Below are 15550 nucleotides of genomic sequence, written 5' to 3' on the forward strand. Positions count from 1 at the left end.
CTCGGGTACGCTGAACTGGCGTACTAGACCACCAAGGTGAAACTGGACCGTTCCAAGATCGTCGAAGTTGGTCATGATGGTCTGAAGATGGAACGTTGAGTAGAGTTCCAATGTGAACTCGAGATACGTCAGCTCGACGATCTCAAAGAAGAGCCCCCACGGGTCAGTCGTCAGGAGGGTCGGACCATGCCAGCCAAATGAATTTGTTCCAGTACAACCCAGTCAATGCAGTGGCCCACACCTAGGGGTCGGGCCCGTAATATCTAATATAATTCCTACTTGGGTCCTAAGGGAACCTGGAGGAACGGGTGCCTAATCTCCATGGTAGGACTCAAGGATGACGCTGCTCCTTTCCTTTTCTTCGAGGCGGGAACATCGGTCTTCTTACCACGTGAGGATGACATTATACCTGCATTGAAAAGTCAAAGTTCAACCAATACGTCCCAAAAAGAGCATGGAAAAACAAAACTAATTAGAAATATTTCATGAGACTCGCGTACTAAATGAAGAGAATAAAACTAAAACAACTAAAGCAATTAGATCAAGTCATTTAAAATAGGACTATGAGAATAATACGACGGGAAAATCTAATGCATAAATGTATGTGGGTAAACATAAAATCCATAGAAACAAGAAAAATGAATGAATATAGTATGAAAATGGCAATGACAAGCATGAGTATTTCTACTATTCTACTATTAATATTCACTTAAGATAGTCAAATGGATCAGAGAAATCATGAAATAGGCAAGATAATTAAAGAAAATAGAGAGAAAAGAGTAAAAAAAGGAAAAAAGGAGAAGCTTGAGTCGTTGGAAACAGTGTTAAAGGCGGCGTACAGGCGTGGCAGGTAAGGCGTGGGGAGTTGCAGCGGCTAGGCTTAGGGATTTTTGGGGAGGGAGATGATGAATAGTGAGGGGTTTATATAGATTTTGGGGCACACGGCCATGGGGCATGCCCGTGTACCCTAATTTTTGCCCATGTGTTTCGCGATTTTTAAATTTGGGCGCGTCTGACATTTGGCCCACGCCCATGTTCCTTGGACGTATGGGTGCACACGGCTGTGTCTTGCTTCGTTCACTTCTCCAACATCCATGTACATAAGTCCACACTCATGTTTGTTTTGACAGTGTCGACCACGGGTGGATGGCACAGGCGTGTCAAACGCCCGTGCTAAATTGACAGGTTCGCCCACGGTTTCAAGGCACGGGCATGTCGCATGCCCGTGTTGTTTTGGCATTTCACCCACGGCCATGGTGACTTATTGCATCCCGTGTTGGGGAAAACTTTTTCCCTATTTTCACACGGTCATGTCTCCTCTTGTGGTGTGAGCACGGCCTACGGCACGCCCGTGTGCCTGGTCATGTGGATGGGAAAACCCTGTGTTTCAAGATTAAGTTAGCAGGTTAGATGTGAAAAACTAGAACTTAAATAAATCATTACTATTAGTGCTCGGGTTGCCTCCCGAGAAGCGCTTATTTATAGTCTTAAGCTGGACTTACCTCTCTTTTGTATGGTCAAGGTGGTGCGAGGAGTTTACACTCCTCATCCCTACTATCAACTTTATCAACATAAGGTTTAAGACGAGTATTGTTTACCTTAAATAAGCTGAATTTGGGATGAATTACCTCGACTGTAGCATATGGGAAAATACTAAGTACTATAAGTGGAATTTCTTCATTAGGTTCAGAAGTGGCAATGCGAGGATCTGCTGCATCTAGTAGTACTTTGTCTCCAACCTTAAGTTGATTTGGTGAGGTATTGAGCTTGTCCTTGCTCGATTTCGGTTTATCGAGTGTTCTCAATTTCTGTGTCCGTCATTCATCTAGCTCTTCGATTTGTAGCCTTCGTTCTTCATAGATAGGTCCTTTATTGTTTTCTGAACACGGCTCATATGTGTTCTTCGAAACTATTTCCTGCATAGAGGGTTTCGCCAGATAATCAGAACTAGTAGAATGATTTATACAACCACCTTCAATTCTTGATGTGTTACTCGAATTACGAGCTTGAAGGGTGATTGTTTCATCTCCCACATGAAGTGTGAGTTCACTTGTACCAACATCATTAATGGTTCTAACAATCGCTAAAAAGGGTCGTCCTAAAATTAAAGGTGCGTTATTATCCTCTTCCATGTTTAGAACAACAAAGTCTACTAGGTATATAAATTTATCGATCTTAACAAGATCATATTCAATGATACCCCTAGGAAATCTAATGGTTTTTTCAGCCAATTGAATGCTCATCCTAGTTTGTTTGGGTTTCCCAAGACCTAGCTGTTTAAACATTTTATAAGGCATAACATTAATGCTTGCCCCTAAGTCAGCCAATGCATTATGAACATCTAAACTACCAATTAAACAAGGAATCGTAAAACTCCCTGGATCTCTCAATTTGTTGGATAGCTTATTCTATAATATGGCTAATTAAACTGCATTCAACTCCACATGCGATGCCTCATCCAACTTTTGTTTATTTGTTAAAAGCTCCTTTAAAAATTTGACTGCGTTTGGCATCTGCGAGAGAGCTTCAATAAACGATAAGTTAATATGTAATTTTTTTAATAATTTAAGAAATTTACCTAGTTGTTCTTCTGTGCGGTCTTTCCTTGTCACGGTTGGATATGGCACACGTGGTCTGTACTCTTTACATACCGGTTTCTGGTCATTATGGTCTACCTCACCTTTATCTTGACTTACCATAATGCCTTGCATCGGTTTTGGTGCAGGCTCAACTAACCCTTCCTTGTCATGAGTGGTAATCGCATTGAGTTGTTCCCTTGGGTTAGATTCCATGTTACTCAGCAGGGTACCTTGTGGTTATTTAGAAATCAGGTTGGCGAGTTGGCCTATCTGAGTTTCGAGCCTTTGGATTGATGCTTGTTGATTCTTAAGGGCTGTCTTGGTATTTTGGAAACGAGTTTCTGACACCGAGATGAATTTTGTTAACATCTCCTCAAGGTTCTGCTTTTTCTCTTGTTGGTAGGGTGTTTGTTGGAAGGCTGGAGGTGGTGGTCTTTGATTCCCTTGGCCTCCCCATGAGAAATTTGGGTGGTTCCTCCAACCTGCATTGTAAGTATTACTATAAGGATTATTTTGAGATCGAGGATTATTAACAATGTAATTTAACTGCTCGTTCTCCATGTTGTGGCCATAGGGTGGGTATTCTGAATTGCTTGATCCACCTCCACTTGCTTCGCACTGCATTACTGGGTGAACCTATGAAGAACTAAGAAAACCATCAATTTTCTTATTCAAGAGTTCTACCAGATTAAAGAGCATGGTGACCGAATCGACGTTATAAACGCCGGTTGTTTTTGTTGGCTTTGTCCTCATGACTTGCCACTGATAATTATTCAGTGACATCTCTTCTATAAATTCATAAGCATTTTCAGGTGTCTTATTATTGATGGTTCTGCCAACGGCTGCGTCAACCATTCGTTGAGTCGAAGGATTTAGGCCATTATGAAAGGTTTGAACCTATAGCCAGAGTGGTAAACACATGGTGAGGGCATCTTCTCAAGAGGTCCTTGTATCTCTCCCATGCATCGTAGAGTGTTTCTAAATCCATCTACCCAAAAGAAGAGATATCATTACGTAATTTAACCGTTTTAGCCGGCGGAAAATATTTTAATAAAAACTTTTCAGTCATTTGTTCCCAAGTAGTGATTGACCCTCGTGGTAACGAATTCAACCACTGTTTATCTTTGTTTCTCAATGAAAAAGGGAATGACTGAAGGTGAATGGCGTCATCAGAAATGCCATTAATTTTAAATGTATCACATAGTTCCAAAAAGTTCGCCTAGTGAGCGTTGGGATCTTCGTCCTGCAAACCATCAAACTGAACAAATTGCTATATCATTTGAATTGTGTTAGGTTTAGTTTAAAAGTATTTGCAACTACAGCAGGTCTAACTATGCTCAATTCAGGTCCTGTTAAAGAAGGTTTAGCATAATCACACATAGTGTGCGGAGTAGGATTCTGATAAACAGCAATCCCAGGAGGTAGCGAATTTTCTTGGTTTTTAGCCATCTCCTTGGTTGTGGTTTAAGTATTGTCCTCTTGCTCTTCCTCTGTGTATCGTAACCTTCGCTTTATTTCTCTTCGGTTTCTGCAAATTGTGCAATCGATCTCACTATCGAACAATAATGGTCCTGACGGGTTTCTTCTAGTCATAAACTAGAAAAACCTGTCAGAAGAGAATAAATGAAGAATTAGAAAATAAAATAAAAATTTTAATTGCAATAAAAGTAAAATGGCTAAAGTAATAAAAATCCAGTGTTCCTAATATCCTAGTTGCCCGGCAACTGCGCCAAAAACTTGATACGTGATATTCGTGACAGGTTTTAAAGATTTATGAATGAATCGTTCTTGAGACTAACTTATTATCACAATTACGGCAAGTGTACCTATCCAACAGTAGTATAGTTCAGCAAGACCAGATTGTCGAACCCAAAGGAACCACGAGGACTAGTATTTACTTCCTTGTTATTATCTAGCCTAAAAATTAAAAGGTTTGGTTATCTAAACTAATTACTAAACTAAGAATGCACAAAAATAAAATTTTGGGAAAATACTTTTGTGGGAATTCGATTGATTAAGACAATACCTAAGGAAAAATCCACCTAGACTTCACTTGTTAGTTGACTCTGAACCAGACGATTTATTCATTTGACTTGATCTGTAGAAATTCCTAAGTTATATTTTTATCTATATCGAGACTAATAACGTCTAACCCTACGTTGAATAATTGAAATCTCTTTCTAATTAACACCCTAGAATTGCATTAATTCAATCTATGGATTCCCTTATTAGGTTTCACCCTAATCCGAAAAAATCTTGTCACCCTATCTCTAGGCGCGCAATCAACTCTGCTTAATTATGACAATTTTACTCTTAGACAAGGTCTATTCCTCCTCTAAATAAGAGCTTAACTTGAATCAATATCCTGGAATATTAAAACAAGAATTAAGAACACATAATTAAGAACGAGTCAAATATTTATCATACAATTCAGATAATAATAACAAGATCTGTCTTAGGTTTCATTCCCCTTATGTATTTAGGGGGTTTAGTTCATACTTATGAAAGAAATCATCTCAAAAGCATAAAGATAACAAAACATAAGAAAACCCAAAACTCCTGAAGGAACTTAAAGAGAGATCTTCAATCTTGATGATGAATCCGGCTTCTGAGATGGATCAATCGACTTTCCTTGAGTAATTCCTTGATTCTTACTCTGCGTTCCCCTCTTAAGTGCCTCCCCAGGTGTTTAAATAGGCTTTTGAATGCCTAAGATCCCTAAAAATTGGCCTTTTCTGAATAAGACTATACTTGGGCTCCGCAGGGACATGCCCATGTGACACGCCCGTGTGCGATTACTCCAGCCAGTGGTCAAGGCTGTTGAATAGGAACGGGCGTGTAGTCTACCCATGTAAGTCATGCTTCAATCCTGCCAAATGGACACGTCCGTGTGGCATGCCCGTGTGAGGAAGTCCAGGCCGTGTTGATTTCCCACGTGGGTCTATTTTTTTCATTTTCGGCCTGTTTCTCGCTCTTTTTACTCTCTTATGCTTATCTAAGTATAAAACATGAAATTAAAGGATTAGGAGCATCGAATTCATCAAATCTAAGGAGAAACCATTCATAAATGGCTCAGCATGGGATAAAACTATATATAAATTACGGTTTATCAGGCAGGAACTCTGTGGTTAAAGTGGTCATAAAAACTAATAAGGAATTTTCCTAATGGTTGAAAGTAATCCCACATCAGGAAGCTAACATGAGCATTGGTGAGAAGCTGGCTTTAAATAGTGCAAACCAGATGAGTTGGTAAGAAGGAAAGTGATTAAGACTCAATGTAGGATGTGCCAAAGTTGGTGATCGTGGAATTCGGTGCATTCTCATAAATAGGTGTGTATTCAAGCCCTTTTTTCTGGAAATCGGCAAAAGCTGAAAAGCTGAAACTTCGGCATTTGAGGCCTCACGAGCGTGCGACCTCTCGTGGGGTAAATCGAGCCCACATACCATGGGCGATAGACTGTAGAGGCTGCCACAAGCGTTCTCGTGTACTGGGCCTCAATGGGCCAAATGTACCCAATGGGCCTTGTGAGCTTGCTTGTGTAAATCTAACTGATAGGTGGGAAATAGTTGGGCTTGTCATGTCATGTGCATGGTATAGGATATTAACGGCTTCGTTGCGCCGAAATGGGTCGAGAGGACCCAATGGGCTCCTGTGCCTCACACAGATTAAATCTACGGTAAGTGATAAATTTTAGATTGGGCTATGTAGGTCACATACTCGTAGATAAATTTGGACTAAGTGGGCCACATGAGCCTGTGGGCCCATTTGGGCTGAATAATGGGTCTTAGGCCATTTACACCGTTAGGTCTGGTTAGGTTACTTAAGTCGCTTGAGCCGACTATGGACCTTCTTAGAGGTCGATTATTTGTACCGAGACTCTAGAGGGTAAAATGACCAAAATACTCCTGAGGGGTAAAAATTACTATTCTACCGCTAATGGGTGGAAATAACTGTTATACCTTAAAGGTAGGTTAATTGATGAGTGTATGATAATGCATGACCGTATCTAAGTATGAAACCTTGCATACACAAAATATTATGACATGACATACTACATTGGGGTTGGGATTCTGATTTGGAGGAAGTACTGTTCTGGTGACTTTGCCACGTATTCTGATATTAGTGGCTACGCCACGTTTATCGCTATTAGCAGCTTTGCTATGTTACTATTAGCAGCTACGCTACAAAATTGGCGTGTTGGCTGCGTGGGTCGATTTATTCCTTACATGGTGAGTTGGTTGGTACAGGTGGTGAGCAGGATGGATTGGGTTGGGTTGCATACGTGTATTGTGATTATACTATTTTTGGGCATAGGCCCACACTGTTACTGCATAGGGCTTAGGCCCAGACTGTACTGTTATTGAATAGGGCTCAGGCCCAGACCAATACTGTATGCACTGTTACTGTTGATTGATAGGGGATTACAGGCTAAGTTTTCGTAAACTCACCCTTCTTTTAACTGTGCGAGTAATCCCCAGCTTTAGAAGATTTGGATCTACGAGGGACTCAGTGGTGGCCACATGTCCACAGATTGGTTGTTAATAACTCAATTTATTTAAGCTTTCATATTTGGGTTTTAATTATGTAATAAGGCCATTTGGGGGTTTTTAACTTTTAATGGGCTTTTGATTTCATATTCTAAACTACTAGAGTAGGAACATCGAATTTTCAAAATAATAGCATTTCAAATAAAAACCTACATTTCTATCTTTAAGGATTTCAACTAAAGAAGCTTCTTCGGCTTTTAATTGGATGGGTTTAACTTAAAAACGGTTTCCACCATCAAGTACAAGGTTTTGCAAAACACTCAGATGTGACACACCGATTCGGCCGTAGCGTCTAGGCCGGGTTTGGGGTGTTACATACCGGATGGTCTCTTACGTGCATCTTTAGCTTCAAACTCAGCTTTTTTTTCTCTTTCATGAGCTCTTCAGCTTTGTAGGCTCGTTCAATAAGTACTACGAACTCTTTTATCTCAAATATGTCAACTAACAGTTTAATGTCTTTGTTCAGCCTATCTTCAAATCTTTTACACATTATAGCTTCGGTCGAAACACACTCTCGGGCATGCCGACTGAGTCTCACGAATTTCTGCTTATACTCTGTCACGGTCATCCGACCCTATTTCAACTCTAGAAATTCTTTACGCTTCTGGTCGATAAATTTCTGGCTGATTTATTTCTTACGGAACTCAGTTTGAAAGAATTCCCAGGTCACCCGCTCTCTCGGAACCACCGATACTAGAGTATTCCACCCGTGATATGTAGTGTCACGTAACAAAGATATAGCACATTTCAAACATTCATATAGGGTACAGGACAACTCATCAAACACACGGATAGTATTATCAAGCCAAAATTCAACTCGTTCAGCATCATCATCATTAGTAACTTTGAACTCTTCAGCCCCATGTTTTCTGATTTTATCAACAGGTGGCTTATGTAATCTCAACTGGTCACTTACTTGAGGCATAGCAAGCATAAAAGATGGATTAGTTGGGGGTAGAGGTTGTTGTGTAACTGGGTTAGTCTGAATATACTGAGTAAACCAGTTTTTCATCATTTGGTAAAAGGCTTGTCTAGCCTCTCCCTCTTGGTTACTTGAAATCGATCGAGAATCAACCGGCGCTATCCCTTGCGTGGGAGTAGGCGCTACACTCTAGACATCATCAGCTACAGCTCTGTCAGGATCCATTTACTATATGAAAACACATTTTCAAATGTCAGAAGTCATCACACGATCTCAATATATAATATGGCATGTATAGCTAGACTCATACGCGCTACGTAAGTCCTAGAATCGACTAAACCGTAGCTCTGATACCAATAAAATGTAACATTCCTAATCTGTATCCATCGCTAGACTAGGATCACGAGGCATTACTGAACATAAGCACAGTTTCGAACATTCTCATATTATCAAAAGTCATATTCTTATGTACATGTGGAGCATATAATTAATTACATATAAAACATATTGCATATACAAATCACGGTTAATTTCTTTAATGATAAGTAAATGCCGGGATAAAATTAAAAATTTAATTTATACCAACTCCATCTTTCCAACTTAAGTTAAAAAGTTTACCGAATGCACATCCACAATCAAATATATATTTGTTAGTTATTAACTAACCATTTACTAACAATACATACCTAGCACCTACTCAATATTTGTCTTCATCAATTGTATCTATTTTACAAATCATATAAGCATAATATATGCATATATATTTCCAAAACAAACCGAAACATAATGACAAGTATCATTTGGTTATACATATATACCAACCATAGTATAAGTTATACATATATAAGTTCAATTAACAAAGCATAGCTGATTAAATTAGCACATATCTTTTACTATAACGAAAAAATCATGTACATATCATTATTCCAAACCATCAGGGAACACCGAATATACCTCTTGCATGTATCTTAATTATTACCTAACTAGTATATGATATACTTAGCTCATTTAACAACCATTATATGTCATGTAGCCAAGACACATAAACAACTTCATAAACACATATACCTTGGATATACTCTCAATGTAAGCATATTCCAAGACCAAATATTAACACAACTCTTAACATTATAAACTACCACAATTTACATGAAAAAAAATATGTATGTGCCGAACTAATAATCAATTATATTCATTGTCTCTTCTTCTTATTTAACCAAATATACTTGTCAACCAAATGAGACTATTACTATCATTACAAGTCACAACCGAAACATTTTAGCCAAGAGTGATATAACAATTATAATTTTTGCCTACAAGTATATCATGACCGAATCATTCAAACCACATCCAATTCACCAATCAACTTCAATGCACAAAAACACATATCACAAATATCATTCATCCATACCAACTAATATTATAACCAAAATGAACACAAACCATAATCAAACATAACTGATTTCAAACAAGGTAGTTAGGCCATTTTCGTATGGCTTATATTATACATAACCAAAACTCAACATTTCAAAAGTATGTTCCAGCCTATACATGCCATAATTCAAGTTCAACTTATTAAATACCGAAACAGTAGATAGTGTGATGAACTTTGCTGACGATCCCTGAGCTCATAACTTGATCCCAAATCTATAAAACAAAATCAAACACATACATAGAGTAAGATTTTATAGCTTAGTAAGTCATAAGCAAATAAACATCTCAATAATATAATCAACTCACTTAAAATAAACCAAATTATATTATCATTACCACATTTAGTCTCAAAGTTACAAATTTCATTAACAATACATTTTCATACACAAATACTACCTTGGCCGAACGATCATATAATTAAACTAACAAATTATCCTTCAACTTTCAAAGCCAAGATGTCATTATATAACCAAAAATACATATGCTCATATTCACAAGCTCAAGAACCATAATATAACATCATGTACATAAACTACTTATTTGGTGGAATATACATGGTCATTTATACACATATTCAAGAATAAATTCCATAACACTCACATCATTTATTCATAAGGCCGAGTATACTTACCATGTTCACATGCATTCTTCCTTTACCTCATACAAGACTTACAACAATTATTAAATAACTTACTTACCTTATTTCAAGTAGGAAATAGACTAATTCATACCTGATCATTTTAGCTCAATTTACACATTCAATCGTACTTATCATTGCCCAATGAACCATTCAGAATTGGATAGGACACTCGGATAATCACATATATCGTACAATGCCAAAGTCCCAGATGTGGTCTTACATGTAATCACATATCGATACCACTGTCCCAAACAGGATCTTACTCGCACACGTATATCAGAGTCACATATTGATGCCATGGTCTTACTCGCACATCACATATTGGAATCCTATGTCATGACATATGTATCCTAGCTATTCCTGAGGTTAATAGAGGTTTTCGGACGTCGTAACTAGGTCGAAACGAATTTAGAAATATAGTAGCCAAGCTTGTATATATTCGACTATTGTAAATATAAATTCACATATTTCATTTCAGCATATATAATTTGCATTTAATTAAAATTAAGTATGTCTATTTGCTTATAAACCTACCTCGGACATTGTAAAACGGAATGGGACGACTAATCGACAACTTTCGTTTTCCCCCGATCCAAATCCGATTTCTTTGGTTCTTTATCTAAACATATATTAAACTCATTCAAACATATTTTCATTCAATTTATTCCAAAGCACATAAATGGGAAAATTACCATTTTGCCCCTGACATTTTACACTTTTTTACAATTTAGTCCCTATTGTACAAAACACAAAATATGCAAAATTTCAATATACCTATGTTTGGCCGAATGTTCCTAGTGTCCATACAAGTCCATATATCTCATTTCTTTCACATTTTAGTCCCTCAATTTATTAGTTTTTCATTTTAGTCCTAATTACTCAAAATCATCAAAAACTCCAATACAAAACATGTTAACCCAAAACATATCTTTCATATTTCATCATCAAACAACAAAAATCACAAGCTTTCAACAATGACATAACTCAAAATATTTATCAAAATAAAAAATTCAAGCATGGGTCTTGAAGATAACTTAGCAACAATCTCAAAAACGTAAAAATTATAAAAAAATCGAGCTAAACACATACCTTAATTAAACTTGAACAAGGCCAAACCCTAGCTTCCTTTTCTTTTCTTCTTATTTTGTTATTTTGGTAATGGATAGAAAGTATGAACACTAATATTTTTTTTATGATATATTTTATATTATATTAACTTATATTATTAATTTACTAAAATAACCTTAGTTAAAATTTTCATATTCCACTAACTAAAGGCCGAATGTGTCCATACAACAATTTAAGGGTATAATTGCATTATAAATACCCCATATTAAAAGAACAAAGTAATTAGAAACTTCAACATTTAGCATACAAGTTTTGCATTTTACGCGATTAAGTCTTTTTATTTAATTGGGCACTCAAACGACAAAATTAAATCATGAAAATTTCACAGATATTAATTCACACATAATAAACACATAAAATAATTTTAAAATATTTTTTTGACACAAATTCGTGGTCCTGAAACCACCATTTCGATTAGGGTCTAAATCGGGTTGTTACATTAACTAAAAAATTTATTTTGTTATTATTAATAATAACTTAATTAACTAAATTACCAATATAACCTTGTTAATATAGTTTAAACATCATTAAAACAATGTCCATGAAAGTATACTTACATTATAAATGGACTAATTACCTCATAAGTACTTCCATATTAATAATTAATAGCAATTAAACTTTAACAATAGAATTCAACTTTTACGCGTTACGCGATTTAGTCAGTTTTACCGAATTAAACATTTAAACAGTAAAATTTCTTTACTAGAATTCAACTTTCGCATTTTATGCGATTTAGTCATTCTCATAATTAAACACTTAATCGATAAAATTTTCATATCAAAATTTCCACACGACATACCTACCATATTACAGACCAAATAATAAAATAAAAATAAATTATATTTTTGGGTAGGATTGTGGTCACAAAACCATTGTTCTAATTTCACTGGAAAATGGGCTGTTATAGTGTGGCATAAGTCAGTATATCCTACAAGTTTGGCATGGCCTAGCACACGGCCTTGCGAATGGGCGTGTATGGCCATTTTTAGGGCACACGGGCGTGTGTGTTGGCCATGTGACCCAAGTCAGAGAGTTACACGGGGTCGAACACGGGCTGGGACACGGCCATGTGTTTCCATTTTGAATGTCCACACGGCCTGTGACATGGGCGTGTATATTGGCCATGTGAGACACATAGTGGGGCCACACGGGCGTGTTTGCCCTATTTTTGAGAAAAATTTCTAAGTGTTCAAAAAGTTTCCAAAGTTATCGATTTAGTCCTGAACCACTCCCAATGTATGTTTAGGGACTCGTATGCTCATATTAGGGACAATATGATTGTTTATGATTGAAATGTATATGATTTGTTTAAATTGTATATTGAATGTAAGTTTAATGTGTGATAAGTTCGGTAATGCTCCGTAACCCTATTTTGGTGTTGAATATTGAATACGGGTGAGGGTGTTACAGGGGTAATCTTGATACGAAATCCATCGTAACTCTATCCCATTTCCACTCTGGTATCATCACAGACTGTGGTAGCCCCGAAAGCACGTGATGTTCGGGTTTAACTTATTGACAAACTAAACATCTCGACACAAACTTTGAAATGTCTCGTTTCATGCCCAACCACCAATACCACTGTTTCAAATCATTATACATTTTAGTACTTCCCGGGTGAACAGATAAACATCCACTCTGTGCTTCGTGTAGAATTTTTTGAATAAGCTCAAAATTCTTTGGTACACAAATTCTATTTCAAAACATCAAACAATCATCAGATCTAATCTGATAGTTTGAATCAGTAGTCGACTCGAATTGTACTCTTTTAGCTTGCAATTCATTATCACACTTTTGAGCTTCACAAATTTGCTAAAGAAATAACAGTTTAGCTTTTAACTTAGCTAAAATTGAACCATCAATAGAAAAGGTTAACTGTGTATTCATCACTCACAACGTAAATAAATATTTTCTACTCAAAGCATCCGCGAGTACATTTGCTTTCCCCGAATGGTAATTAATCACTAAGTCATAATCTTTTAGCAACTCGAGCCATCTTCATTGTTGCAAATTCAAATCTTTTTGAGTCATTAAATACTTTAAACTCTTATGATCGGTAAATATATGACTCTTCCCACCAAATAGATTATGTCACCAAATTTTTAATGAGAAAACTAGCGGCCAACTCTAAATCGTGCGTCGGATAATTCTTTTCATGTGGTTTCAACTGTCTGGAAGCATAGGCTATCACTTTTCCCTGTTGCATCAACACACAACCCAGACTATTCAATGACGTTTCGCTGAAAAGCATAAACTCTTTATCCAACTCAGGTTGAACTAGTACTAGTGCTTCAATTAACAATGCTTTCAACTGTTCAAAACTCTGTTGACATTTCTTAGACCACTCGAACTTCACATCTTTCTGTAGCAAATGAGTCATCGGTGCAGCAATCATCGAGAATCCTTTTACAAAATGCCAATAATAGCAATCTAATCCCAGAAAGCTTCAAACTTCAAATACTTTTCTTGGTGGTTTCTAGTCACCAGCTGCAAAAATATTGTTCGGATAAACTTAGATACCTTTTGCTAAAATAATATGTCCCAAAAATCCAACCTCTCGAAGCCAAAACTACCATTTGCTAAATTTAGTGAACAGTTGCTTGTCTATCAATGTTTGTAATACAATCCTCAAATGTTTAACATGCTCAGACTCATCCCGGGAATAGATCAGAATGTCATCAATGAATACAACAACAAATCTGTCTAAATACGGTGTAAAGATACGATTTATCAAATCCACAAAAACTGCAGAAGCATTGGTTAATCCAAAAGGCATAACAAGAAATTCATAATGCTCGTACCTTATTCTAAACACAGTCTTCGGAACATCTGAATCTTTAATTCGTAATTGATAATAACCAGATCTCAAATCAATCTTCGAAAAAACTGTTGCTCCTTTCAACTAATCAAACAAATCATCAATTCGTGGCAATGGATACTTGTTCTTTATCGTAACCTTGTTGAGCTGACGATAATCAATACACAGTCTCATTGATCCATCTTTCTTCTTTATGAACAACACTGGTGCACCCCATGGCAAAAAACTAGGTCGTGCAAAACCTCTATCTATTAATTCTTGTAATTGAGCTTTCAATTCTGTCAGAGCCATTCTGTACGGAGCTATCGATAATGATGATGTTCCTGTCACTAATTCAAAAGCAAATTCAACTTCTCTAATCGGTGGCAACCTAGGCAACTCTTCTGGAAACACATCTAGATACTCACAGACCACTAGTACTGATTCAATATTTGATTCAGACACTTTTTTATCCAGTACATACGCAAGGTAAGTATCACAACCTTTTCTCACATATTTTTGAGCTAACATCGACGATATCGCAACAGGTTGTGGCAGCCCTAATTTGGCCCTAGTCGGAAAGTGGCTTCGGGATCACAAAACTGAGTCACAGAAATAATTAAATGTTGTACTCTGTGTTTATTATATGTGAAAGTGCATGTGTGAAAATTTCATGCTTTGATTTTGTCATTTGAGAGTAAAATTATGAAATAGGACCTATGTGAAAATTTCTGAAATTGCTATAGGCCAAATTGTAGTGGGCAAATAATTTGTAGTGTAAAATGGGAGGATTTGCATGTCAAACTCCCCATTTTATGTGTAGTGGCCGGCCATGATGTTGGTGGGAAGCAACATGTGCATTAGATAATAATAATTTAAGACATGAAGTTATGGTACTAATTGATATGTGTCATTTTATGTCATAAAATAAAGACTAAAAATAACAAAATGATGGAAGGGAAAAGTTTGTCCATCCTTGTTCATGGTAGCCGAAAATAGAAGAGAAAGGAGAGGAAAAGAGTTCTTGAATGTTCAGTCACTTGGGGAAGAAAATCCAAGGTGAGTTCATGGTGCTTTGCTTCTATTTTGATGTTCATGGGTTTTTCTTGTTTCTACCTTAACCCATGAAGCATATTTTTGATTTTTGGTTGTGTTGTGAGCATTCAGTCATGAATGGAAATGAGAGAAATGGTTGTTGTTTCATGTTCTTTTGATAAAAAATGGAGAATAGATGAAGTTGAGCCAAGCAAATGAGAATGCATGTGCCTTAGATGCTAAGGGGGGGAATCGGCTAACATGTTGTGTGTATTATGGCCGAATGTGAACTTGGATAATATTGAGTAATGTTGTGCTTTAAAATGATGAAAGGAAGATTATGCTTAAGTGAATTTATAGGTATGTGATGATTGATTTGTGATATGCATGTTTAAATAACATGCATGCAAGGTATGTGTGAAAGAGTGAATTGGTAATAAATCTGATTGGGACAGCAGCAGTAACAT

General features: G+C 36.7%; 1 protein-coding gene and 1 non-coding gene across 2 annotated transcripts in view; one reads left to right on the top strand and one right to left on the bottom strand.

Moving 5' to 3' along the window:
- Window positions 1–275: 275 nt before the first annotated feature.
- The window catches only part of LOC121230505 (serine/arginine-rich splicing factor 7-like), a 58812-nt gene continuing 43537 nt past the window's right edge, over window positions 276–15550 (bottom strand). Inside the window, exon 2 of the mRNA XM_041115397.1 lies at window positions 276–409. Coding sequence (XP_040971331.1) covers window positions 276–409 — 134 coding nt within the window. The remainder of the gene's footprint in view (window positions 410–15550) is intronic.
- On the top strand, window positions 3494–3600 carry LOC121231714 (small nucleolar RNA R71). The gene has a single exon (XR_005929769.1). It is a non-coding gene; the product is annotated as a small nucleolar RNA R71 (small nucleolar RNA).

The sequence above is a fragment of the Gossypium hirsutum genome, chromosome A06 (genome assembly GCF_007990345.1).
Source record: "Gossypium hirsutum isolate 1008001.06 chromosome A06, Gossypium_hirsutum_v2.1, whole genome shotgun sequence".
Taxonomy (NCBI): Eukaryota; Viridiplantae; Streptophyta; class Magnoliopsida; order Malvales; family Malvaceae; genus Gossypium; species Gossypium hirsutum.